At 40.9% G+C, this 26,127-nt stretch overlaps 2 protein-coding genes and 1 long non-coding RNA gene across 4 annotated transcripts; 2 read left to right on the top strand and 1 right to left on the bottom strand.

Moving 5' to 3' along the window:
* Positions 1-1,315: 1,315 nt before the first annotated feature.
* LOC311033771 lies at positions 1,316-24,830 on the bottom strand. Its single transcript, XR_014599539.1, has 7 exons — positions 24,783-24,830; positions 22,529-22,657; positions 21,860-21,927; positions 21,085-21,168; positions 18,857-18,988; positions 18,040-18,098; positions 1,316-1,438 (listed from the first exon to the last, which is right to left on the bottom strand). It is a non-coding gene; the product is annotated as an uncharacterized lncRNA (long non-coding RNA).
* LOC311033765 (uncharacterized protein) lies at positions 1,829-4,037 on the top strand. 2 transcript variants are annotated; one of them, XM_084041411.1, is made up of 4 exons: positions 1,829-1,970; positions 2,100-2,253; positions 2,904-3,014; positions 3,243-4,037. In XM_084041411.1, exons 2-4 carry the CDS (start codon positions 2,100-2,102, stop codon positions 3,431-3,433), a joined length of 456 nt encoding a protein of 151 aa, XP_083897537.1. In that variant the 5' UTR covers positions 1,829-1,970; the 3' UTR covers positions 3,434-4,037. The 2 variants fall into 2 exon arrangements, with proteins under 2 accessions (XP_083897537.1, XP_083897538.1); XM_084041412.1 differs by having other exon boundaries at positions 1,829-1,974.
* Positions 7,240-10,872, top strand: LOC311033764 (uncharacterized protein). Its single transcript, XM_084041410.1, has 5 exons — positions 7,240-7,365; positions 8,396-8,500; positions 8,624-8,755; positions 9,660-9,770; positions 10,275-10,872. The coding sequence occupies exons 1-5, from the start codon at positions 7,320-7,322 to the stop codon at positions 10,472-10,474; spliced, it is 594 nt and encodes a 197-aa protein (XP_083897536.1). The 5' UTR covers positions 7,240-7,319; the 3' UTR covers positions 10,475-10,872.
* Positions 24,831-26,127: the final 1,297 nt, after the last annotated feature.

Here is a 26,127-nt window from a genome sequence, read left to right as displayed (position 1 = left end):
AGACATGTGTTTGTTCATAATGTTCTGTAATTAATGAGTGTTTGAATTGTGACAGAACTGCATGGATGTTTGCTGTTAATACAGCTATTAAAACTGATAATCCAGGATGAGTGTAGAACAGGACCCCGGAACAGACACGGCAGTTTTTACTCAAATATTACTAGACTGTACCTCAAACAGACAAGTTCTACAAGCTCACATACGCACTCCAACTATGGTTTACAACTTATCAGATATATTTAGAAACAGAGTATATGTACTCAGGGACCTAACTAGACACAGGTGAAATCAAAGTACAATCAACACAAGGATTAGCTGGGGCATACAAGACACATGTGACTAGTGTTAAACAATAATCAGGGACCAGGGTGGGGAGACAAGACAGGTAACAGCTTCAAGGGCTGCGCACAGGAACACTACAACAAAAATAAGATAGGCAAGAGACAACTGGTGATGAACAGACTAAAGGTATATGCTATCATTTTAGGTGATTTCACCTTTCACCTTTTAGGTGGAAACGATTTCACCTATAAGGTGATTATGATGCTAGGCGGTCATAGTCTGGTGATATGTCGGTCAGTAAAAGCAGAGAGATGTGTTGAGGTGAGCGGTGAGTCGCTTATCACTGCGGCTCAGAGATCATGTTGTAGTTTTCAAACCACCGCGGTGAGAGGGTGATCACCGAAAAATGGTAGCATGCGCCCCCCCTTTAACAGAACTACAAGACCAAAACACTAAATACTGAACAAACTGAAACAGAGCTACAGAGCTAAACAATCAGGAAATGACTTAACACCAAAACAAGGAGCAAGAACACAATAAATAAATGTCCAATCCAAAAGCTGAGGAGCGAGCCGTAACATTTTCAGCTCTCTCTCTTAAATCATAATCCATGTTTTGCATTTAAAATTGCCAGCTGATGAACGTGTGTTGTTTTTTGTGAAGGTACTTCTGTGGCCTACTGACTAGTGTGCACAAGAAGCAGATCCTGGGTAATGTATTAAATAAAGCTTGGACTAGGAGATCCACTCCCTGTGCAGATCAATGGGTACACAAAGACATAGGCCTACTGCACCACATTGTATGGCATTTTAACTAAAAACGACTATAACTGAAGAGATATATAAAAGTATGCTTACAATTATAATTATTATATGAACTGTTCTGCTGTTTTTTACTGCAGGAAATATAGCAGGAGACAAGAAGTAGGGAGCTGTGTTTCTTTTCTTTTTTTTTTTAAGATATTTTTTTCGGCTTTTTTTTTTATTCCTTTATTGATAGGACAGTGGGCTGACAGGAAATGGGGAGAGAGATGGGGAGTGACATGCAGCAAAGGCCGTCGGGATCGGGAGTCGAACCCACGACACGCTATCAGGCCTAGGTTACGCCAACCGCCCGGGCCGGGAGCTGTGTTTCTAATACATTCTTGATTCCTGTGCTGAAAGAAAAGGGTAAAGGAGGTGTTATTGATACAAACAACCCATATTTATGATTCAATCGACTCAATAATGATAGTTATCATTATCTACAATACAGCGTCACCACTTATGAAGAATATTTTACTTATTTTTTGTACTTTTTAAAGCGAACATTTGTAAAATATTATGTTCCAGGGACCTCCAGAAGCAAAGATTTGAGTTACAAATGTTTTTCAAAAATAGCAGATCTACAAGCTTGTAGCGTGGCCCAAAGAGCCCAAAGAAGAGCGTTCCTGGTCTTAATGGGTTAACACAACTGAAAGCCACAACTCTGTCGCTCTAAGACCTCAGGTTTACACTTATGCTCTGTGGTAAAGAGTCTATTGGTTATTCTGCAGTGTGTGCATATGCACATGCATGCATACATTCACAAGTGTGTCCAAGCTCTAAGTGTGGTTTGACATTGTTAAAGCCAGGCTAGAACAGACAGCAGCTCACAGTCGATTCTACAACAGTGAAGCTTAATTTAGGACAACACCGATATTGGACAAAGTGAGTAAGATGACATTTAAACATATTTATTTAGAAATATAGTACATTATTTTGTCGCATAATATAGGAATTACTAAAATATATTTGCACCAATTAACTTGAGTTACTTTTTTGTGCCATTTCTTAAAGATGTCTGCACATATTTCTGGCAAGACAGTTACAGCAAAGCGTGTGAGGTATGATGGAAGAGTTTTGGAGGAGAAAGGAGAGAAGGAGGTGAGCGAAAGAGCAGACGATCTCAGAGACCAAGGCTCTGGCTCACAGGATGCTACTCGAGATCTAGGTACACAGCAACACACATCATTTCTCTCCCTTCTCACATCATTATGAGTGAATTGAATACATAGGACCACAACGGAAACAAGGACTTGTTTGTGTTATCCTTTTAGCCTACAGTATAAGCTTGTAGATTGGCTATTTGAACAATTTGAAAATGTTTTTCAAATTAGTAAAAAATGGCAAAGAAGTTTAGGGATAAGGGGTAAGATGGCGCCCAAGATAGGGCCCTAAATATTTTACTGTACCTCCGTGCTGTTTACATTTTTGACTAATAAAGTATTCAATCAATCAATCAATCAATCAATCAATACTACAACAGGTTGTGCATATAATGCATACTGGTTACAAAGAGACATAGCACCTTATTGGATGAATGACAATAAATAGAAACATTATGAACTTGAGAGCCTGTTCCTTCTTGTGTTTTATTTCTCCTCTAATTTCATGAAGTCACAATTGCATATTACAGCGAAGACATGTTCAACTACATTATTGTACATGAGATAATATGAACGTTTCTGATTTTATGATGGGGCTCCGATTCAATTCCACAAAATCACTTAATTACATCGTATTCGCTCTGCGTTCTTTGAAATGAAAACGTTGAAGTTGATAATATGACATTTTAACTCTATTGTACTAAATATCATCCAGTTCTCCAGAGAAACATCCTCATCCAAAGAGACATCCTCAAAGCAGCTGCAGGGTGTTTTATACTGCTGTTTCTTCTGCTAGCCGTGAGAATCACAGGCATGGCCTTGCACTGTGAGTATCAAGTGGTCAAAGGTCAAACTCATGCACTTACAACAAGAACTGTACCATGCTTCACTTTTGATAGTGTGTGGGTTCCGTAGTACTTCATTATAAATGTTGAGGCCTATTCACATGAAACACACCTGATCAGGAACACTGAGTTTTCTTCTCAAAGCTCCTTTTCCACACATATGCTTGACCTCAGCACTGTGTTTATCATCACCTTTTGGTCCTTTGCAGATCATTCAGTCAATAACGAGTTACAGACCAACTACACCACCCTGACCTGGCAGAGAGACCAGTTGAAGACCAGACATAACAACATAACCCTGGAGAGAAAACAGTTAGAGACCAGATATGTCAACCTGACCCAGCAGAAAGAACGGTTAGAAATTGAAAAAATCCATCTTAAGAAAGAGAAAGCAGGTTAGAGGTTACGAACCTTTGGAGGTATGTTTGCTTGTCATGCTTGACTCTCGCGAAGAAGCTTGTCGAAACATAAGTCTGTCACCCGCTGCAATAAATGTGCAGATATTTAGCTGCAATTTTCTTGTCAACACTTTCTGTTTTTGTTTGACATTGATCAAGAGCTAAATTGCTATTGTTTCTACAGTCACTCATGGCATATTCTAGTCTATTGCTGCCTATGCATTGTAATATTGCTGTTTAATACCATTCACCTTAATTCATGACACCATGTCGGTAGATTATAAAATGGTGTTGCTTTCACCTGTGGGGCTGTTTTCTGTCAACGCAAGGTTCATGAACTGTTTTGTGTACTGTCTGTGTCCTTTAACCAGTGTCAATTTTACTTGGGTGATTCTGTCTGCACAACACATTTTCGTAAAGGAATAATAAAGTTCTTAATTAAGTTCATTAAGCCGTTTTTCATCTAATAGTACATCAATTGAACCTTTTCCAGAAATGATATCTTTTTAGACAGCATTGTTCAGTCCCTTAAAGCTACAAACTAGAGTTTTGACTGCTTTTCAAGTATAATTGGCAGCTTTACCCATAGCTTTAAACAAGAATAAACAGACCAGGGCAGATATTCATGTGAATGAATGAATGAATGAATGAATGAATGAATAAATACCCCATCCATAACAAACCACAATCTGTCTTTTGCCTTTGATTAATTCCCCTTACAGATGACAGGCTTAAAGTTTGAAAGTGCATTATATTCTCTTCAGAAATAGTAGAATATTCATTGTACGTGTTGTCAGAGTACCCAGAGTACCCAGTGTGCTACCCACCACCACCATAGTATGTAGAGGCTAGTCTAAGACGTCAGTACTATGATGTCATATTGATGACATCAGGGATCTCCATAATAATGGCAATAATTGCCATTCGGTCGGATTGTTGGTTCTGGACAACCACCGATCCGACCGACCTCACACCGGGCACAGCAACTCATCTTAATGTAGTCTATATATGCATATAAATCCCCCTAATATTTCTGAGAGTTGAATATGGGTCTAAATGTCATATCCTCATGAATCAAACCAGATGATGTTTCATTCTCACAATGAGAAACAGGGATAAGGTACTTTTCTGGTATTCTGGTATTATCTGGTGATACTGAACCATGTCCACATTGTATTGTTCTGACGTCACATTTCTAGACAGCAGTAAATGGCTTTCTGAGAAAGATGACATTTGTAGTCACTGTTATTTCAGCATTAAACTCATATTTGTATGTTGTACGTAGGCCATACATACCAGGTTTCCTGTGTGGCAGTATTTCCTGTTCAAGAGAAAATAAATGTAGTAGGGGAGTGTCACGTCTCCAAAAAAAGTTGATTTTACTTTACAGGTTATGATTCGACTCAATCTTTAATTGACTTATTTTTTCAGCACTGACGGGCTACAGCCTGTTGAATGTCTTGTTTTGCCTCAGTCAAAAGTCACACCTTGACTGTGCAATTGCAGAAAGACAAACAGACACAAGACAAACAAACAAACAGACAGACGTACAGACAGACTCATAGAGCCACGCCGTAGAAAGCAGTGCTTCCTGTGTGGCATTGCTTCCTGTTCATTGTTAAGGTATGTCTTGTTTTGTGCCTCAATCAAAAGTAACACCTCTGTGCAATTGCTCCTGTTATGTCAGCATAAGACTCACATCAAAACTTAAATTCAGCACACAAGCTGTATGTAGGCACACAAACCAGGCTTCACATTGTTTCCTGTTCAAGAGAAAATAAAGTAAGTATAGGGGTGTGTCACAATTCTGCACAATTTAGCTTTTTAAGGTCAGGATTCGACTCAACTTAATTTAATTTGATCTATTTTACAGCAATGACAGCTACCACCATTATTTGAATATGTCTTGTTTTGTCTCAGTCAGAAGTCACCTCCTGATTGCACAGTTGCTACCGTTATTTCAGCATAAGGCTCATCCTCAATAACATTTTATAGGATAACCTACCCGTCCCCTTCAATCCAAATCACAGAAACAACCCTGACCAGGGGAAAGAGACTTCTACCCCCCAAAAAAGAAAGAAAGAAAGAAAGACAGAAAGAAAGAAAGAAAGAAGGAAAGAAGGGAAGAAGGAAAGAAAGAAAGATGCGTTGTGATGTGAGAGAACGACCCAGCCAAGACCAAGAATCTAGTTATATATCATGTTGTATTTTTATACAACTAGATTCTGCCAAGTCTCGGAAAAGACGCGCCGTGATTGGCCAGTAGTCAGGAAGCGTGCCCCCTCTAATATTCCGGCCGTGATACAGACGCCCCAGAGTCGGAGGAGGCGTCTACCTTTATATATCTATGGTTACAGTAGCTCAGCTGTCACGCCGCAGTGTGTCTACATAGGTGGTGCACCTGTTTCCCTTGCTTGGCTCCCACAGCGTCAGTTTGCTCGCCACCAGAGCTCTCCGGCCCGGGTGCCTGCCTGACGCAGTGCCCAGCCAGCCTCATTCCTCTATCCCTGACCATGTCTGTGACCTACAGTCTGGGAGGCCCCACATAGAGGTCCATGCATTTCTGATGAGGTCCGCCCACCCCAAACTCACAATGTTGGATTATTAATGCACTGTAATATTTTCTTTTTGGTGGTTCTTTTCCCTTGTAGCTACTTGATGGTATAGAAATGCATTTATTGTGTTTACTATAATCTCATGTGACATTGTGAATCTGAAATTGATGTGAATCTACAGTCTGTTCACCTGTTCTCTATTTAAACTCTCTGGGGTTGATTGAGTGGTCACTCTGCTGATCTGCAACGAGTGTCATTTGTGTATTTCATGTCACACACACTAGATCTTTTTGCCCTGAAGAAGCCAGCCTAGTCTGTCCGAAACAATTGTGTGTTTTCAGTCTACACAATACATTATTGGCATCGGCAGCCATGAGTATGCGGCTATACTCTTTTATTCTTTAGTGGTCCACCCATGTGACACAAAGTGCCGTTTGTAGCATTCTGGTGTAGACGCCGTCCAGGGCCTTTTCCTGCTGTACTGTGAGTGTCCCTGTCTCGGCCCTTACAGCAGACTGCACTATAGCCACGAACAGCCACCTCTTGAGGTCATCTCCCATGTCAGATTTCCACATTCTCCCCCTCCTCAGAAAGAAAGAAAGAAAGAAAGAAAGAAAGAAAGAAAATAAACTAGATGTAAGAATAAATCATGAGTTGCATAACGTTTTGCTGTGCCATGGCCCATGAGGCCAACTGCAATAAACATGGGCAGTGAATAACATAGAAAAAGTAACTCTTAACTCGAGGCTTACCAAAGAATGGGCCAGGTGAGGTCTGAAAAGGCCAGTAATAGTTCATTAAAGCAGAACAGCTCAGGGCTGATGAAGGTCTGAGGACTGAAACGTCAACTCTTTTTCACTGTCAGTAATAAAATAAAAAAAATAAAACAATATGTTTGCATCCAAAAAGCCACACAGTATAATATTTGTTTTACAGACCTTTTCTGCATATACTGAATTAGACGGTTCCCATGTGTGAATACTGTACGTGAACATTGTGAATGTTTTGTTGTACATGGGGTTCATGTTCAATCAATACAACATTTTCAAACCTTACACATTTAAACCTTACAGCTCTGGTCCTCTGCCAATTTCAAGAAGCGCTGCAAAGCAAAGCAAAGCAAAGCAAAGCAAAGCAAAGTTGTGCTGTTGTGGAGATGAGGATTGCTGCTTACGACACCCATTCTGCTCACCATATTCTGTCGAAAGTTCCCCAAAACATTGCTACCGGCATTGGCAATAACTTGCAAAAGACATTACACCTACCCCTTTGTAGACTTATTAAAAGCTGTCTCTCCGTCCAATCTTTCATTCAAACCTCTCCGTCCAACACCATGCATCTGATCGTACTGATCCTTGGGTTTATGTTTTTCCCGAAAGGCAAGTATTTATTTATGAATCTATGTATGTATGTATGTATGTATGTGTGTGTGTGTGTGTGTGTGTGTGTGTGTGTGTGTGTGTGTGTGTGTGTGTGTGTGTGTGTGTGTGTGTGTGTGTGTGTGTGTGTGTGTGTGTGTGTGTATGTATGTATGTATGCATGTATTTAACTAACTAACTTGAACTTTTTTATAGATTTCATAGATAGCTTCATAGACTCATAGAGTTGTGTAAATTAATGTTTTTGTTTGTTTGTTTACATTTTATCTTTTCTATTAATTCATTGTCAGACATTTAACCATTTCTTAGTAAACTTGACCTTTGGCTCTGTACTTGGTCTACTCTTTTTCCCCTCTACAACAAACCTCTTCGCCGAAAATAGCAGATCTACAAGCTCACAACATGTAAACGCATTGTGAGCTTGTAGATTTGCTATTCTCTGTGAATGTTCCCCCCAGAATAGAGATGCTAGGGTTCAAGTGGTTTGATGTAAAAAGGGCGGCCCCCCTTTAGTGCTAGTAACCCATGCTATAGTAACAGGGGTCTCCCCCTCCCTCCAGCTGTTAAATATATTTCATCCAATCAGGAGAGAGAACCCCACAAAGATAATTTATCAGCTTGTGTTCCAGTTCCAATGTTGTCTGCTCATTTATTTGTTTCATCACCAATTTCACTTGCAATCTTTTCACAAAACATTCTTATTTATTTTGTATCCATTGAGAAATGTACCTTTTTTATCTAAATAATACTATAACTATAATATACATGTAAATGCTACAATGTTTAGGTCATTTCAGTGTGAAATCCTCACATTTTCACATCAGATTATAGGAATGCAGTAAAAGCAGGCCTTCTCAACTTCGCTCAGGGGGCAAACAGCAACATACAGCGTTGTGTCCCAAGGGCCTGAAAGATATTTTTTTCTGTCTTTTTGTTAACCTACAAAACGATTTTGTAGTATTGTTACAAGCTGTATGTACATTTTACATTAGTTTTAAACTTTAACCTGATTATCTACCTGATGTCTTAGGTTATGCCATGAAATGTCAAAAGTGCATGCCGGATGCTAAAGGACCCTGCAGCGAAACACAATGTCCAGGGAGCTGTAGTGCAGCAACTGTCATGTACATGGAGGGTATGTGATAGGGGTTTAAACTCTCTATTTCATTTTGTGAGGTAAAACTGTCATAGATTACAGTCATTTTATGGTATACAAAAGACATCATTTGGCAGAGACTAATGTTCTGTTTGTTTTAAGGTGGCAAGAAGAATATGACAATGAAGTCTTGCGGAGATAAGATGTGTGTTACTGGCTCAATGAACGTTGGATCCAGGCGTGCATATGCCATGTGCTGCAACTCTACCCTCTGCAACTCTAAGTATCCCTCAAGTAAGTACCTATAAACACAGGCCTGCACAATAACCACTGCACAGGTGTGGATGGGAAGAACACTACAGTCTGGTGTTGGTTCAGATGCTCCTTTATTCTTAACACTACATGTCAAACTTAAAACAAATGCAACAAAGCAGAAAATAAACTTGAGGCCAAAGACTACTAATTTAACTTCGCATACTACTACTAAAATAGCCTACATCTTAAAATAAATAAATTCACATAGAGTTCGGGCCTCTACGGGGCCCTCCCACCTACGTTGCACCGCTGATCTGACCAATAATATATGGAGATCTCTGTATCTGTCAGTCCTTGTCCCTTTTATGCCCATATATAGATCAATATATGAGCATGCCGGCCATGCCCCCTTTTGTGCCCATAAATGGAGCTGACTGGTTTGTTAGCGCCTGATGCCATGATGACACTTTGGGCTTCGTTCTTCCCTTAAGCCAATTTTAATATAAGATAAGATATATTCAATTCAATCTTTATTGCAGACTCAAGGTCCATATCACACACCAAGTGACACAAATAAACAAACTATAATAAAAAATAAAATCAGTCCAACCTACAGCCAGTCCTAAGATGCTCACATAAAGACAACTGGATCTCCAAATATGCCTATATATGGGCATATTGGTCAAATCGGCAGGTTCTGGATGACCGCTTATCCAAACGATGCCGGGCAAGATACGACATTCATGAAAACCTACTGTAGGCTACCTCCAAGGTGCCCTTAGATGAGTTACATAACTTTCAGCTGCCAGAGACCAATGAAGTGCAATAAACTTGTGTTTGAACTAGACAGTTCCCACATGTGAATGTGAATGGTGTTTTGTTGGTATAATATGGGGTTCAGGGACATCATCAATATGACCTTTTCAAAATTGTATCCGTACAGTGAACTCTTCTGCCAATGGGATGACGTGCTACACTTGCAAAGGCGACGACTGCTCTGACATGATGAAATTATCATGTTCTGGGGATGAGTATCGCTGCATGTCAGGATATGGTAATACGCTTATGGCTTTATATGACCTTTACGCACATATTTCACATTCCTAATCTCAGAAGAATGTTCAATGATTTTTCGAGACTTGGAGTGTTAAATACAGACAGTAATATAATGACCTGTACATATGTGTGTGGGTTATCTACTGTATGTTATATAGAATTATGTTTAAGACCCACTCATGGGCTGTCAACCATGGGTGCACCCTGTACAGCTGTTTGTGGGTGCATTGTGGTTGTTGGTTGCAGGGATGGGGGGCTGGGCTTCCTTTTGAGGGGGTTAGGTTGTCGATCTCTCTCACTACCTATTTTATACTATGGCTGGAATATTGCTATCACGATTATTGTTTTGCTGTTAAGTGCTATGACAAAACTATAGCTGGAGTTAGTGCTGGTTCAGATTATAAAGTTGAGTCACAACAAGGAAGTGTGCACATTAAATCATGAGTGGAGCAGACATTAAAGTAATGTGTTTTGTTGTTGTTGTTGTTGTTGTTGTTCACAGCGGTTATGAAAGGCAAACCGGACATGAAAGTGATGGGCTGCGCCCAAAAAAGCATGTGCATGTCAAACATCAACATCGGAGTCATGCAAGTTGCAAATGCAACTTGCTGCCAGGGTAACATGTGCAACGGTGCCGCAAACATTGCTGTTAGCCTCTTGCTCCTGGTAGCACCAGTGGTCTCTGTTGCTCTGTTCAACTGAAGGGAGCCTCACTGCTTCAGTTTGCCCCTTACCTCTGCATGAGCACGTAACTCGCTAAATGTTCACAGTCAACTCCAAATAGTTGGGTGTCAGTTAAACTTATCACATCAAAATATGAAAACTGTTGATTTACTCAGTAGCTCTTCCCTCTACAGTCTGCATGTGACTTGCAATGTCCATCCAATTTGCTACTTTGTTGTTTTCAACTCTTAAAGGTTCTGTGGTGTTAATTGGCTTATATGATAATTATAGTTTATGTATAACTTATATATAATCATAGTTTGATTGAGCCCTGTTGGCCCATTTGGTGCATTTTTGTAAACATGAATTGCATTTGGTGAAAATAAGTGCATGTTATGTTTAAATAAAAATACATTTTGAAATTACATAACAAAAAAGGGAACGTTATTGACAATAACAAAGCAGATCAACGGCCTGGTCCATTTGTGTAGGTATGTTTATATGTGTCTGTGTGCAAGTGCGATTAATCTCTCAACACCACTGTCTTAAACATGTAATGTTAGTAGGAATAAACACAGAAGCACCCGGGAGGAAGTGGACTAAGAAAGGGGAGTAGCCAAACCCGAGTACCCCCAAACCCCCAAAGTACTGTTCTTGACAGGGAAGCCGGATCTGTTCCACATAAAGCAACATTTATGAACATAAGAGTACTTTGTTACAAAGTAAAGAACAATATATACAACAATATACAACCTATAGCCTAGTTTGTATCACCAGGTGATACAAACTGGGAGTTGTTTTTTAGGCCAGAGACTAAATGCACAAAGTGAAGTGAAACCTACACCCATGAACATGACACATTTTGATACCCTCAACTTTAGTTTCACTATGAGAGAAATCTGCATTTATGCCTGGAGGTAAAGCATACGATAGATTCTAGGAAATTCCTATTGCTTTTCTATGAAATTAGATGTCTCTGAAACTTAATGGACAATAATAGCCTGATATAAAGACTCAATGCTGTAAGTAAGGGAGAAGTAAGACTTCTTTTCTTTCTTTTCTTTTTCCTTTATTTATTCAGGGAAGCCCATTGAGAGCAAGCTCTCTTTTTCAAGGACGCCCTGATAACATATAAAATACATACATAAATATATAGCTGCAAGCAGCGATAATACGGGGCCAGGTAATGAAGAGAGAAAAAAGAAAGAAGCAATGATAAGTAATATGCACAATAAGCCATTGAAACATAGAATACTGAACTTGAGAGAAAGAAGACCATGCAATTAACATGAGGATTTTAAACCTTCACTAACCCTAACCTCAGTAAAACAACGCCTAAGCCTATCCTCAAGACACACTATGTGTTATCCGAATAATGCCAAATTATGATCACCTCAATACATAGTCGTGGACAGGGATCGAACCAGCAACCTACGGACTCCAAGACTGCCTTTCTTCTCATTGAGCTAGATATATGGCCTCCCTGATAGTGTCTGTTGATATTTATAAGTATTTCCGTTCATTTTGAACCAGGCCTCTGTGTCCCGAAAGACTCTAGATCACTGGTTCACAAACCATTTACCAATAAAGGCATTTTTGTGTCTCCTCAGAACGAAAACTAGTGAAAGTAGCCGATCTACAAGCTCACAAAACGTTGCTATCTGAAAAGTTGTGAGGTTGTAGATCGGCTATTTTCAAAATGAAGTATATCATACATTAAAAGAGAGACAAAACTATAAGTAATATGCACAATAAGCCATTGAAGACTGAGCTTAAGGTCATGTTTTTTGCAATGCCACCTCTCACCGAGAGAGAGAGAGAGAGAGAGAGAGAGAGAGGGGGGGGGGGGGGAATAGATTGAAGAGAGATGGAAGCAGATTGGATTAATTGGACATCTCAACCTATTGCCATTAGCAGGAATCGAACCCTCAACCTTCGGATTGACATGCTGCAACACTACCTATAGTGCTATAGCTTTGTCCAGGCTGAGGTTGTCTGTTGAAGATAAAAATGAACCAGTGAAAGCAGCCGATCTACAAGCTCAGAAACACGTTGCTATCTGAAAAGTTTTGAGATTGTAGATCGGCTATTTTCAGAATGAAGTATGTCATACATTGCAAAAACATAACCTCTCAAATAAGCATTTCATGTTATCTTTATCAATTGCATATGTGTTCATTGATACAGTCTTGTTGTTTGCAATGCACTTTAAATGAAGTCTGCACCAAGTGAGGCTTGAACCGGCTACCTTGATGTTGTGAGACATTCACTTAAGCAGGAAGCCATTGGACCAACAGACCTGATCTAGTGAAAACGGAGGTCAGACAGATGATACCATTTCATGCAAATAGCTGAAAAATTCTGGGTTTAAGTGTTTTTCAAACTGCTCAAAATTGCGGACAATCTAAGGGCGGAGCTTACTGGTAAAAGTGATACATGTGTTCCTCATGAGTCAAGGCACATGTGTAAGCAGGTTTAATGGCTGTCGGCCAAACGAGGCAGTTTAAAGTTTGCATTTTCAAAAAATTGCTATAGCACCCCCCTTTGACCAATTGGAGTAAGATTGGTTTCAGTGATATTTGGAATGACCCTGTACATTACTGCAAATTTTCAAAGAAATGTGAGTCTGCAAGTATGTGTTAGGGGCAGATGAATAATTGTCATAAAACTGCAATATTCATTGGCTCATTAAAGCTTCATTTTCTCACTTAGAAAAAATCCGCTCGCAACGTTTTGTCGGCATCAGAGCATGTGAGCGGAGCGGAGCGGGTGAAAATGCCGCTCCGCGCTCCAGGGGGCTGAAATGCCGCTCGCTATTCGCTCATGTTAAACCCCCCCGCGCTCCGCTCCCCGTCGCTCCTCGCTCACGTTGATTTGCGCAAATCTCGCTCCATGCTCCGCTCAAACCGGGTCGCTCAACAGTAAAAAAAAAAGAAAAGAAAAAGAAAGTAGAAATTCTAATGACATCTCGGTGCGCTGTGCACTGCGGATGTCTGTGTGTCTCTGAGTCCGTGCGACCGGGCATGCTCAAACATTCGGTGCGCGGCCCCCGCGAGGGCGGCCTGGAGCGGGAGGCGGTCCTCGCTCTGAGTAGCGCTCCAACCTTTTTATAACCAGCTCCGCGCTCACGTCAAAATCGCGTCGCTCCGCTCGCGCTCCGCTCCGCTCACATGCTCTGGTCGGCATAGGTCCAAAGTTCATGTGTAAAAAGTTTCGTGCAGATTGCTCAAAAATCCTAACCTGACTCTGTCAAATGGAAGAAGCTTGCAACACAAATGCAAATGAGATTTCCGGAGGGAGGGGGGTTTACCAGGCTACAAAAATCCCAGGAGGAGATAGATTTTAACAGCTTTTCATGTAATTCAAAATGGTGGTAGATCTAAAGGTCAGAGGTCAAAAGTCAGCGTGTGAAAGTTGTTCATCATGAGTAGACGCATATGTGTATTGAAGTTTCATGGCTGTAGGTCAAACAGGGCATGAGTTGTACCTGTTCAAAGTTGGCATTTTCAATTGAGTGCTATAACGCCACCTTTTGACGAAAGATTGTGAGATTTATTTCTTGATAGTTTTTCATGACCATCTATCATATGGCCGAGTTTCGTAAAAAGCGTATGCACGGTTCAGCCAGAACTGGCAAAAACGGCAGAAGAAGAAGAAGAAATGCAATAATGCCAATATCAAAACGGGTCCATGCTGGAAGCCTGGCCCCGTAATAATAATCATCATCATCATCTATCTATAAACCTCAATCTATAAACCTCATAACACGTTGCGATGCAACACACCATGAGCTTGTATAGCGGCTATTTACGATGTATCGTATAAAATATCATCAGAACTGCGGTTATGAAAGTAACCTTAAAAGGTTTAAGTGGTTAACCTGCTCTCACCCCTCTCATCCTCTTCTCCAACCCCTCTTCATCTCTAGCATTATGTCATTGTATCCCACAGATATCAGCTGATCTCCGGCATTAAACACATAACTCGCCGGCTCAAATCAACATTCACAGGCTACTATGTGATGACTGACAAGGCTGGACAAAGCATTAACAAAGCCACCGTAGGGCTGTAAACGCGTTGGTGTTTTGTGGGCTCATAAAGTTACCAAGCTGTGTGTGGCAAACATAGGCATGACTGCCAAACAAAGACAAAGAAGGGACACCCTGGTGGTTGCCCTGTTTGTGTCTTGACTGCATAATCCATAGAAATAAATTGAACAGACACATATTATATTATTATGGTTTCCATAGCTATTATCAGGTCCCCCATAAGTAGGTGACTATGAACATAGAAGTGGGACACTTATGACCAATCTATATTTGTATATCTATGTCATGTAGTTATCTCTGCCAGGCCAAAGGCCAGGGACAAATATTATGTTTTGGCCCCTGACTGTCTGTCTGTCTCTGTGTGCGGAGCTAATCTCTCAAACCACAAACAATCAACGTGGTAGTGGTGCTATACCAGCTCACTTGATGTTTTGGCCTATGACCCATAGAGCATTCACTTTTGACCATAGGCATAGGGACACCCTCGTGCCTTGCCATGTTAGTGTCCTGACTGCATAATCCATAGAAATACATTTAACATAATACTGTACACAGAAGAGGAAGTTATCAATCCAAGTAACATAATATACTGTGTGGGCCAGCTCTTTATCAGCACTGAAATATAATCAGAAAAGGTCACATTATGCCACTTTCCTCAATGAAGCTGCAAAGATGCCTACCTACAGGCTACAACAAGAGCCCTCATGAAGTCTTAGAACTGACTAAGAGTCCTGCTAGTGCCCCCTAGAGGCCATGCTGCTCATTACACTGAACCACATGGAATCAAAAATAGTACCAACATTAAAAACCTACCAAGTGCCTTTTAAATGACAAATAAGTGGAAATTTGGCCTAAAGGGAGTGCTAGAGGAAAGTGGAGTTTTCTCTCATTCTATCAGTCTTTACAGATTGAGAGGGAGTGTGGTTGTGTGGAATGACACAAAACTGTATTGTGCGACTAGACAATAAACTGTTATTCCTCACTCTTCTTCCCTTCCCACCTACCTTCTCTACCTTCCCTCTGTATACTTCTTCCTCTCTTCTTCCAGAGAAACTAATTGTTGCTGCCTCCATTACCGTCCCAGAGCTTTGTAACACATCCTTGTTTGTTTACTGGGATATTAAAACATACATACAATAAAAGTAAGACGGGAGGGTCCGTCTTACTGATTGGTTTCATTGTTTTTATTGTTTGATATAGGTGAAGACAGATCTGCGAAACAGGCCGCAGTGGGACCATGGGCATGCTACTGAGAATCCACAGGCCTGGCCACCTCTGGTCCAGTTCACCTCTGACAGAACTACACCCCTGATTTATACTTGGTTGCGTGCTTGTAGATCTGCTATCTTGAGTGTGAGACACTGGCACACAATTAAATATAAATCAGGCTTTAGAGATAGCTATGGGGGAAAAAACAGCAACCAGGCTGCAAACTTTGGTACTGAGGCTAATACAACACCATCTGTAAGCAGTGGGTCAATGTATATTAATAAATAGATTTCAGTAAATATGTTCTATATATGTTCCAAATATGTTTGTTTTGCTATCGAATGTCATTTCACTGGGGTCCCCCAGGAGTATACCTGGCCCCTCCCTTTACTCTCTATGCTCAATATCTTTGCTGAAAATCCTGGAGAAAACACTGATAAGTACACTCACTGTTTATAGTTGGCACAGCGACATTCTGATCCTATGCCTGATTTAGACGAAGATAGTATTGAAAGAACTACGTAGTATAGTGCATGGGTAACTTTACTGCTCAACTTACAATGAATAGAACACTGATGAGTGATTTTTAAGTTCACCGGCTGTTTGTTAATTTGTGGTGCAGCAACATTCTGGTCAATCCTCAGCAAGTCTCTGTGGCGTTGACAGAGATGAGCTTGTTCATTGATCAGGAAACATCGCAAATGTGTCGGATGGATTTTCCTTTTCCTTTGTGGCACCAAATTATGCCTTAAATGTAACTAAGTTACGCCATTATTTTAGAAAAGGTAACTAAGTAACCGAGTACCGGTACTCTAATTGCAAAACTAACGAGTTAATTTTAACGCTATACCCCCTGGTCCTGATCATTACTGTTTGTACCGTACCCATCAGCAACACAAACATTTCCGTATGTGACTTCAATCTGATCAGAAAAAAGTTAACCACTTGAACTAGAGGTGTAACGATATAGTAACTGCATCGAAAAATCGATTTTAAATTTCAACAATCTACTATATCGATATGCAAACAGCAAAATATCGTATCGTTTGACTTTGTATCGTGTCGAATCGTTTTGCAATGCAAATAATCGTATTGAATCGTTTTGTTATGCAAATCATCAATTTTATCGATACTAAGTTCTTGTGCGTTGTATTTAGCAATTCTAAGAAGAAAAAAGAGAAAGAGGTGTCCCCCCCATTGCCAATTATTTATTAATAATTATATAGCCTAAATAAGGCTATTTCACAAATACAACTAACTAGGATATTGTGCAAAATACAAGAGCCAAATTGAAAACTTTTAGACTAGGGGTCCCGGACCCCCTGTTGAAGACCCCTGCTCTATGGTCTAGCCCAGGCTTGTCAAACTCATTTTGGGGTCTGGGCCGCATTGGTCAAAAAGTGACTTGATGTGGGCAAGCAGACACGCATGCGTGCTCATGCACATTCAGTTATACGTCATTGTTTTTCAGTCTGTTGCAAGGTTGTAATAGTTTGGGATTTTTCATTGTAGTTTGGTTTTAGTTAGTTTTGACAATTATTTTTCTAATTCAGTTAGTTTTAGTTAGTTTTGACATTATTTCTTTTCTAATTCAGTTAGTTTTAGTTAGTTCTTAGGGCGGGTTTGCTAGTTTTTATATTTCTATTTCTATTTCTATTTTATATTTATATTTATGTTTCTATTTTTGTGAGAACGCTTAGTTTTAGTTTAGTTTTTATTAGCTTTAGTGTTCGTTTTTTTCATACATTGGGTTATTTGTCAGGTGCAGGATTCAAAAAGGTCAGAGTAAGTATTGTTTAACTCAACAAAAGAGGTACTTGGTATCAGTGGTGGAAAAAGTACTCACATTTGTTACTTAAGTAGCCTAAAAGTATCAATACTGCAATGTAGAAATACTCTGTTACAAGTAAAAGTCCTGAATTCAAAATTTACTTGAGTAAAAATACAAAAGTATTGATATCAAAATGCACTAAGTACAAAAGTAAAAGTACTCATTATGCAGAATGCCATTTCACATGTTTTGTGAGCTTGTAGGTCGACTATTTTCAAATGGCCGAAATGACTCTCTAATGATTAGAGAGTCAAAACAAGTTTAGTTATCCTGGCAGGTGGAGTCATAGATGGTCACAGAAAGCAAGTGAGAGTGAGAGTGTTCTGTGTAGTTTGTACATCTATGTATCTGACTACATTTCATCAGCAGTATCATATAATGTAACTGTTTGCTATGCAAAAAATATATATAATTAGGATTCTAATGATTTTCACATTATGGACTGCATTATACTGTAGGTGCATTAAGCTACTATAAATGTAAGTCAATTGTCTATATGGAGCCAGTTATGTTACCTGGTGTGCATCTAGCTCCCTCTGCTGGACTCTCTGTGCCATGTGATTTGCAGCCTCCACTGTGTGAGCAAATTAACAACCAGACATAAATAATTACATAAGACAAGACAGGTTTTACTCCCAGTCAAAATATCTTTACAAGAGCCAAGTTTGGGTGAATCACATTCCTTCCATGCTACAAAGCAATTCAATGCCAGAGAACTCTAAAATGGCTAAAGGGCAATAAGTAAAACATTTTTTTAAACAGCATATTATTCAATGCCTTATTCGATCAATATATCAATGTCATTGAATGATGTCATTGCATTTCTCTCTCTCTCTCTCTCTTTTTCCTCAGTCTTAAACTGACTTGTTGGTATAATGGAATTGTAGTTATTCCAAAGAACTACACCTACATCTGACATTGTTTTAACTGTCTAAGTAGACAAACAAGACAAGCCCCTAGTGCAGGGGTCTTCAACGTTTTCAGGCCAAGGACCCCCTAGCTGAGAGAGATGAAGCAGGGAGCCCCTACTCTATATTGTATAAAATTGTGTTTCAGATTAACGTTTTTTTTTTAACATAGTCTGCTCTTTTTTCCCTCTACACCTATAGCATCTCTCAATGCCTCGCAGCGCTTGTAGATCTGCTATTTTCGGCTAATGTCCCCCTCAGAAAAGGAATTCTAGGGTTCAAGTGGTTAATGTAAAAAAAAAAAAATCCTATCACACAAAGATTTGGCGGACCCCCTATAGTAGCTCTGAGGACCCCCTATGGGTCCCGGACCCCCTGTTGAAGACCCCTGCCCTAGTGAGAGCGAGGGTGGGCGGGGACTTACAGCGCGTTATGACATCACACAAGTGCTCCTGCATGGCGTCCGTACATTTGGGCAGTGCATTTTCATTTGTTTCCACCACCATCTTCTGGAGGTTCTCCAGAAGTCTGCTCTCCCCTGTGGCCTCCTCTTCTCCTTTAGAACAACCAAAGGGACATGATCTGTTCATTCTCTCATGTACATTTTAAACTGACATTTTTGTTGGGATAGTACTGCTGATTTAGGTCAATTATATTCACTTATTATTATTATTGACAATCTATAAAAACACACAGTAAGAAATGTATGAACTTGTACCACACAAACCTATTTTTACAGTTCTGCTAAGTCAGGGGTCTTCAACAGGGGGTCCGGGACCCCTAGGGGGTCCTCAGAGCTACTATAGAGGGTCCGCCAAATCTTTGTGTGATAGGATTTAGTTTTTTTACATTAACCACTTGAACCCTAGAATTCCTTTTCTGAGGGGAACATTAGCCGAAAATATCAGATCTTCGGCTAATGAGAGCTTGTAGATCGGCTATTTTTGGCAAAGAGGCTATAGGTGTAGAGGGAAAAAATAGCAGACTAAGTAAAAAAAAAAAAGTAATCTGAAACACAATTTTATACAATATAGAGTAGGGGGTCCCTGCTTCATCTCTCTCTCAGCTAGGGGATCCTTGGCCTGAAAACGTTGAAGACCCCTGTGCTAAGTCATATAAAAAATATAAAAAATATCACATGTAGGGCCCCCCCCCCTGATCTGGAGCTAGATCGGCCACTTGGGAATCGGAAGGTTCCCTGTTTGATCCCCCGGGTTACTGTCAAAGTGTCCCTAAGAACCTCCTACTGCTCCTCATGAGCAGATTGGTGCCTTGCATGGTTTCCGCTGCCGTCTGTGTGTTAATGTGTGTGTGAATGGGGGAAATGTAAATACACATTATTTTTTAAGCGCTTTGGAGAAAGGCACTATATAAATCTTAATCTATATAATCTATAATAGAAGTTAATAGCTCACACCACTGTTATTTTTTCCCCTTCATTACAGGAAACAGCGTTTCTTCTTTCTGTTCCCACCCTCCAACTCCCTGGGCATTTTAAATTCAAATATCCATTCCTCTGCCAAAAATCTAGGTTTTATTTTTGATAACAATTTTAAACTTGACAAACACATCAGCTCTGTCGTCAAGTCAAGCTTCTTCCAGTTAAGACTCATAGCTAAAGTCAAAGCATATCTTCCACAAAAACAGCTGGAGATGGTCATACATGCTTTTATCACCTCCAGATTAGACTACTGTAACTCACTCTATACCGGCATTGATCAGGCTTCACTTAGGCGTCTACAGCTGGTCCAGAACGCAGCCGCCCGCCTCCTCACCGGCACTAAAAAACGCGACCACATAACACCAGTCCTGGCCACTCTTCATTGGCTCCCTGTTCACTTTAGAATTGATTTTAAGGTTCTTTTATTTGTATTTAAAACCATTCACGGCCTGTCCCCCTCCTATCTCTCTGACCTAATTGAGCCCCATATTCCAACCAGGGCCTTGAGGTCTGCGGATAAGCTACTGCTGGTCCCCCATATGACTAATCTGAGGAGTAGGGGTGACCGTGCTTTTGCGGCTGCGGGCCCCAGGCTCTGGAATTCGTTGCCCCTCCCCATTAGATCTGCCCAGTCGATTGGGGCTTTTAAAAACCTACTAAAAACTCACTTATTCTCTCTTGCTTTTAGTCGCACTTAGCTATCCTGTTCTGTCCTAACTCTGCATTGTTTTGTTTCTCTTTTGTTTTTGGTCCTGTGTATATATCATTTGTTGATGCCTCTTTGTGTCTAATTACCTTATTTTAACCATGTTCAGCACTTTGGTCGGCTTTGAGCTGTTGTAAATGTGCTATATAAATAAAGTTTGATTTGATTTGATTTGATTTGTTCTTAAAAAATAAAAATAAACATTTGATTTGTTTCTTTATGCTTTCCTCTTTATGTACTCGTTTATTACTTATTTTTTTATGATCTTCCTTTTTTGTGTAAAGCACTTTGAGCTGCATTCCATGTATGAAAGGTACTATATAAATTAAGATCATTATCATTACGAACACAGATTAGACTAGCTTTCATCAGATACACTGTGGCTTCCCAAGGATGTGTGTTACAGTGAAAACCTATTTAACATCTCAATAACAGAGCATGTGTCAGTGTTGTGGGTGTTCTCCATCTCCGACAGTGCATCTGTGACTTGCTCAACGTGGTTTACCTCAAACTCCCTCACAAAGTAGCGAATCTCTCCTTGGGTGATGGGCCTGTGGTCCAGGAGTCTTGACTGAACTGTCTCCTACATCTATGGGAGGAATGACGGTGAAAACAAGAAGATTAAAGGAAAGACCACGACCGTTGAGGTAATAACTTGTGGGCACTAAATTGTTTGATTATTATAGTGGACTGTCTTGACATTTCCTGGCATCCCCATTTTGGCCATCGACATTGTGAGGCGCTGTGAACTTGTAGTTGGGCTTTTTGAAACAGGGCTTAGATGTGTCTTTATCCAAACAGTCAAGAAGCCAAATGCACTTTCTCACGCACACACGCGCGCGCACACACACACACACACACACACACACACACACACACACACACACACACATCAATTTGTAGTGGTGTTTCGTTGCCTTGAATCAACCTTTCAAATCATTAAAAAGGCACTGATGTACAACTGAGGTTGACAATATAACTTATGATATTGGGGTGGTTGTATTTGGTTTGGTATTCTAGAGATCTCTCCAGTATAAAGTATGGATCTGTATTTGAGTTGCATTTCAGGTAACTCAAGACATTCACCTGGTCAATCTGAAAATGAGAAATTAAATGATAAAGGAGTCAGAACGTTGTGTTACAACGTTCTGGGAGACATATGGGAACATAGAGTTCCCATATGTCTCCCTTCCTAGAGAAATTGAACGTTTCAAACAGGAATATGAGTTAGTCTAGACTTTTGCAAATATTAAGCTGTATAACTCAAAAAACCTGCTTGCCTGTTAGTGTGCTGACCAAGGAGATGTGCCCGACCATCTCCCAGCTGCCCAGACCAATAGCCAAACTACTAGTGTAACAGAGAGATACGAGTTCTTTAAATAAGTTGAAGAAGCAATTCCAATAATAAAAATCAATACTAGCCCTAGAATGGCTGTGATATTGCATACATTTCATGTATTCCAAATACACAGCCATAGATCACCCCTAGGCCCGCCCAGGTAGCAGACTCTTCGTGGCGGCATTTAAACTTGACAGGTGCTTTGCGATTAGTGCGGGGTAATTAATCGTCACCTGTCAATTCTGTGCCCCATACGGATGTGTTCCCCATAGACGTTTTCATATGTTCAGTCCAGCAATCATTTCGGGCCCTGACGTGGGCAGAGAATGTTGTCTGTGTGAAGCTTGTGGAAAAGTAAAGATATTTCACTAATCACACGTTTTCCGTCAGAACTTTCAAATGGATATGAATTGCAGAACTAGAGGACAATATCTGACTCTAAATAAGTCACAGAAATTAATTATTGGGTGAGCACACACGGGGCGCCACAACGTTTTATGCTGCCACAATGAGTCTGTTACCCGCGAGGCCATGGGGGTGATCTATGGCTGTGCATCTATATCACAGCCATTCTAGGCCAGGGCAACATCAATACCTAAACACAGTGTACCTGATGGCCCCCATATCTGTGTGCCAGTGGGACTGATCCACGCAGCAGTCTGCCACCGCTGGCGTAATGCAGGAAATCATCAGACTGCGTTGAAGACACCTCCAGATCTAAGATGTTCTCAATGACGTCCTATGGAGACACAAGGAGCCATTTGACAGTGAGCTCGGACAGCACAGATAATGCTCATTCTACTGCTCTGCCCCCCAAAAGGTGGACTGCCCTGACACCATCCATTAAAGGCTGGTTTCTTTCAAAATTGGCCTGAAAAAACCTCTATCAGGAGACCACAAGGGGAGGTAAATCGAAAGGAGGTGTCATTCACTGCCACCGTTTTCCCTTTTTGTAGTGTAGTGTAGTGTTTTGTATTTGTTGATGACATGTATTGTCATTGTCACAGTATTATTGTGTTAATTTGTTATGCTACAGTATGTTGATGAATTGACTACATAGGACCACAATGGAAACAAGTCAGTCCCCAGGACTTTTTTGTGTTATCCTTTTAGCCTTAATGTCTTACTGTACCACTAACTGTTTACATTTCTGACTAATAAAGTATTCAATCAAATCAATCAAAGCTTTGACAGCACCGTTGCTTAAATCTGCTAAATATAATATCACAGGCAGGCAGGTTCAAATGCTCTTTACACCTGTGATGTACCAAAGAAATATGTATTAATATACATGTGTACACTCTCAGAGTTACAGACCCATAAGGGTCCATTTGGTGCCTAATCTATCATTTAGCTGGGGACCCCCTGGAACTCCCTCAAGGACCCCTGGGGGTCCCCGGACCCTACTTTGAGAACCAATGCATTATAGTGCCCACTCTTCTTGTATCTATCAAAATAACATTACTGTGCTCTAAATATATATATATTTTTTAACTGTAAACCCATAACATTGAAACATACTTTACCTGAGCCATGAGCTTCTTACATGACATTTCAAAGTCATGTACTGTATGTGTGTGTCTGAACTCCTGTTCACATAGAGCAGGGGTCTTCAACGTTTTCAGGCCAAGGACCCCATAGCTGAGAGAGATATGAAGCAGGGACCCCCACTAAATTGTATAAAATTGTGTTTCAGATAAACTTTTGCTGCTCTTTTTTCCCTCTGCACACCTATAACTCTTTGCCAAAAATAGCAGATCTACAAGCTCTCAACGCCTCGCGCTGCGAGGCGTTGAGAGCTTGTAGATCTGCAATTTTTGGCTAAAGTTGTCCTCAGAAAAGAGATGCTAGGGTTCAAGTGGTTAATGTAAAAAAAAATTAAAGAATATCACACAAAAATTTGGTGGACCCCCTGTAGTAACTCTGAGGACCCCCTAGGGGTCCCGGACCCCCTGTTGAAGACCCCTCACATAGAGAGTGTGTGGAGATGTCTGTCTGTCTGGATGATCAGAGCTGTCACCATAATAGCTGAGACAACCAGGGTTCTTCACACTTTGACAGAACTTCTCCTCCTCTAGCTCCAATCGGAACCTCACCCTCCGCTGTATAGCTCCGAGATGAGGTTCCATATCGTTCTCTGCCGTTCGGCTGAAAAATGTCCGCACATTTGCCACTTTACATGTTTCTTACCCCTTTCTGCACATCGTATCCAAAAAGTAAAGGTATTCTGAAATGATCACAGATGTTTGAAATTTTAACTCACCATAAAATCTAACAAACGAGTTGAAAAAAGCACTTTATTCGCCTCTCTCCTCCGCCGGTTACATGTTTTTAAGACATTGCGCAAGAGTTGCGCCCATAGAGATAACATTACTGATTCCCCTACTGGTCAAATGTTGAATTGCATCTTCTAATGCATAATATTATTGAACCGGCTGAGGAGAGAGGCGAATAAAGTGTTTTTTTCAACTCGTTTGTTAGATTTTATGGTGAGTTAAATTTTCAAACATCTGTGATCATTTCAGAATACTTTCACTTTTTGGATCGGATGTGCAGAAAGGGGTAAGAAACATGTAAAGTGGCAAATGTGCGGACATTTTTCAGCCGAACGGCAGAGAACGATATAGGACCTCATCTCGGAGCTACATAGCGGAGGGAGAGGTACTATATGGGGCTACTCCTCCTCAAGACAAACAGCTAGCAGGCTTCACCATGTTAATGCTAGTCAGTACAGCTCCCATGACACAGATTATACCACCAAACAGTACTTATAATTCAAATCGTATATAGCTTGAGAACCTACACGCGGAAAGACTGGTGATGCGAGGTTAGTAATGATGTAAATGTAATAAACAATCACACACTTATCAAAGTGATTTGAACGGAGCTCTGAGATGTAGCTGTGTTCCGTCAGCAACTACAAGGGAGCAACTATAAGACTTCCGGTGGACGATCTCTTCAGAATAAGAGTACCCTCTAAAAATAAAAATAAAGTAGAAAAACGGTTAATTTGCACATTAAAACTACACATTAAGCATTTAAACGAAGCTATACAACACATATTATGTTTCTGTGTAACAAAAACGTTTGTTACACAGACGGACCGTCCAGTGAGGTCAGAGGTCAGAAAAGTGCCGTTCTCAGACAAAGTGGACACTGGACAGGCGCCGGCGGACACTGCCGACACTTCTGACATACGCACGCGTGCGGGAACACCTCCCCTACAACGCCACACTCTCGGATAAGCCCGAGAGGTGTAAAAAAAATTGAAAAAAAACACATCCACACCATGGTCAATATCTTCCAAATTGTCCTCTATTGTGATGCCAGCATTAAGTGATGCATCATTACATTTCACATAGAAATAAACGTATCCATGTGTTTTTGCCACTTGCAATGCATTTGCTGGTTGGAGGATGTTTATACTTGTACAGGCAGACGCTGCCAACACACACCAACACTGACATCAAACCTACCCATTGTCTTTTTGGAAGAGGACCCAGGAAGTGCCACAGAATCTCATCAGGAAGTTTTAAAGCATCTTCTGTGTATACAGTCCTGTTGCGTTGACCAGTTATTGATTGATTGATTGGCTTATCCGAGAGTGTGGCGTTGTAGGGGAGGTGTCCCCGCACGCGTGCGTATGTCAGAAGTGTCGGCAGTGTCCGCCGGCGCCTGTCCAGTGTCCACTTTTGTCTGAGAATGGCACTTTTCTGACCTCTGACCTCACTGGACGGTCCGCCACACTTTTTTTTACACCTCTCCCGCTTATCCGAGAGTGTGGCGTTGTAGGGGAGGTGTCCCCGCACGCGTGCGTATGTCAGAAGTGTCGGCAGTGTCCGCCGGCACCTGTCCAGTGTCCACTTTTGTGTGAAAACGGCACTTTTCTGACCTCTGACCTCACTGGACGGTCCGCCACACTTCTTTTTCACCTATTGGGCTTATCCGAGAGTGTGGCGTTGTAGGGGAGGTGTCCCCGCACGCGTGCGTATGTCAGAAGTGTCGGCAGTGTCCGCCTGCACCTGTCCAGTGTCCACTTTTGTGTGAAAACGGCACTTTTCTGACCTCTGACCTCACTGGACGGTCCGCCACACTTTTTTTTTTCACCTCTCGGGCTTATCCGAGAGTGTGGCGTTGTAGGGGAGGTGTCCCCGCACGCGTGCGTATGTCAGAAGTGTTGGCAGCGTCCGCCGACCCCTTTCCAGTGTC

This window comes from Gymnoscopelus microlampas (assembly GCF_963454915.1).
Source record: "Gymnoscopelus microlampas genome assembly, chromosome: 18".
Classification (NCBI taxonomy): Eukaryota; Metazoa; Chordata; class Actinopteri; order Myctophiformes; family Myctophidae; genus Gymnoscopelus; species Gymnoscopelus microlampas.
Note: the sequence above shows the minus strand (reverse complement) of the source record. Positions and strands in the feature narration are given on the sequence as shown.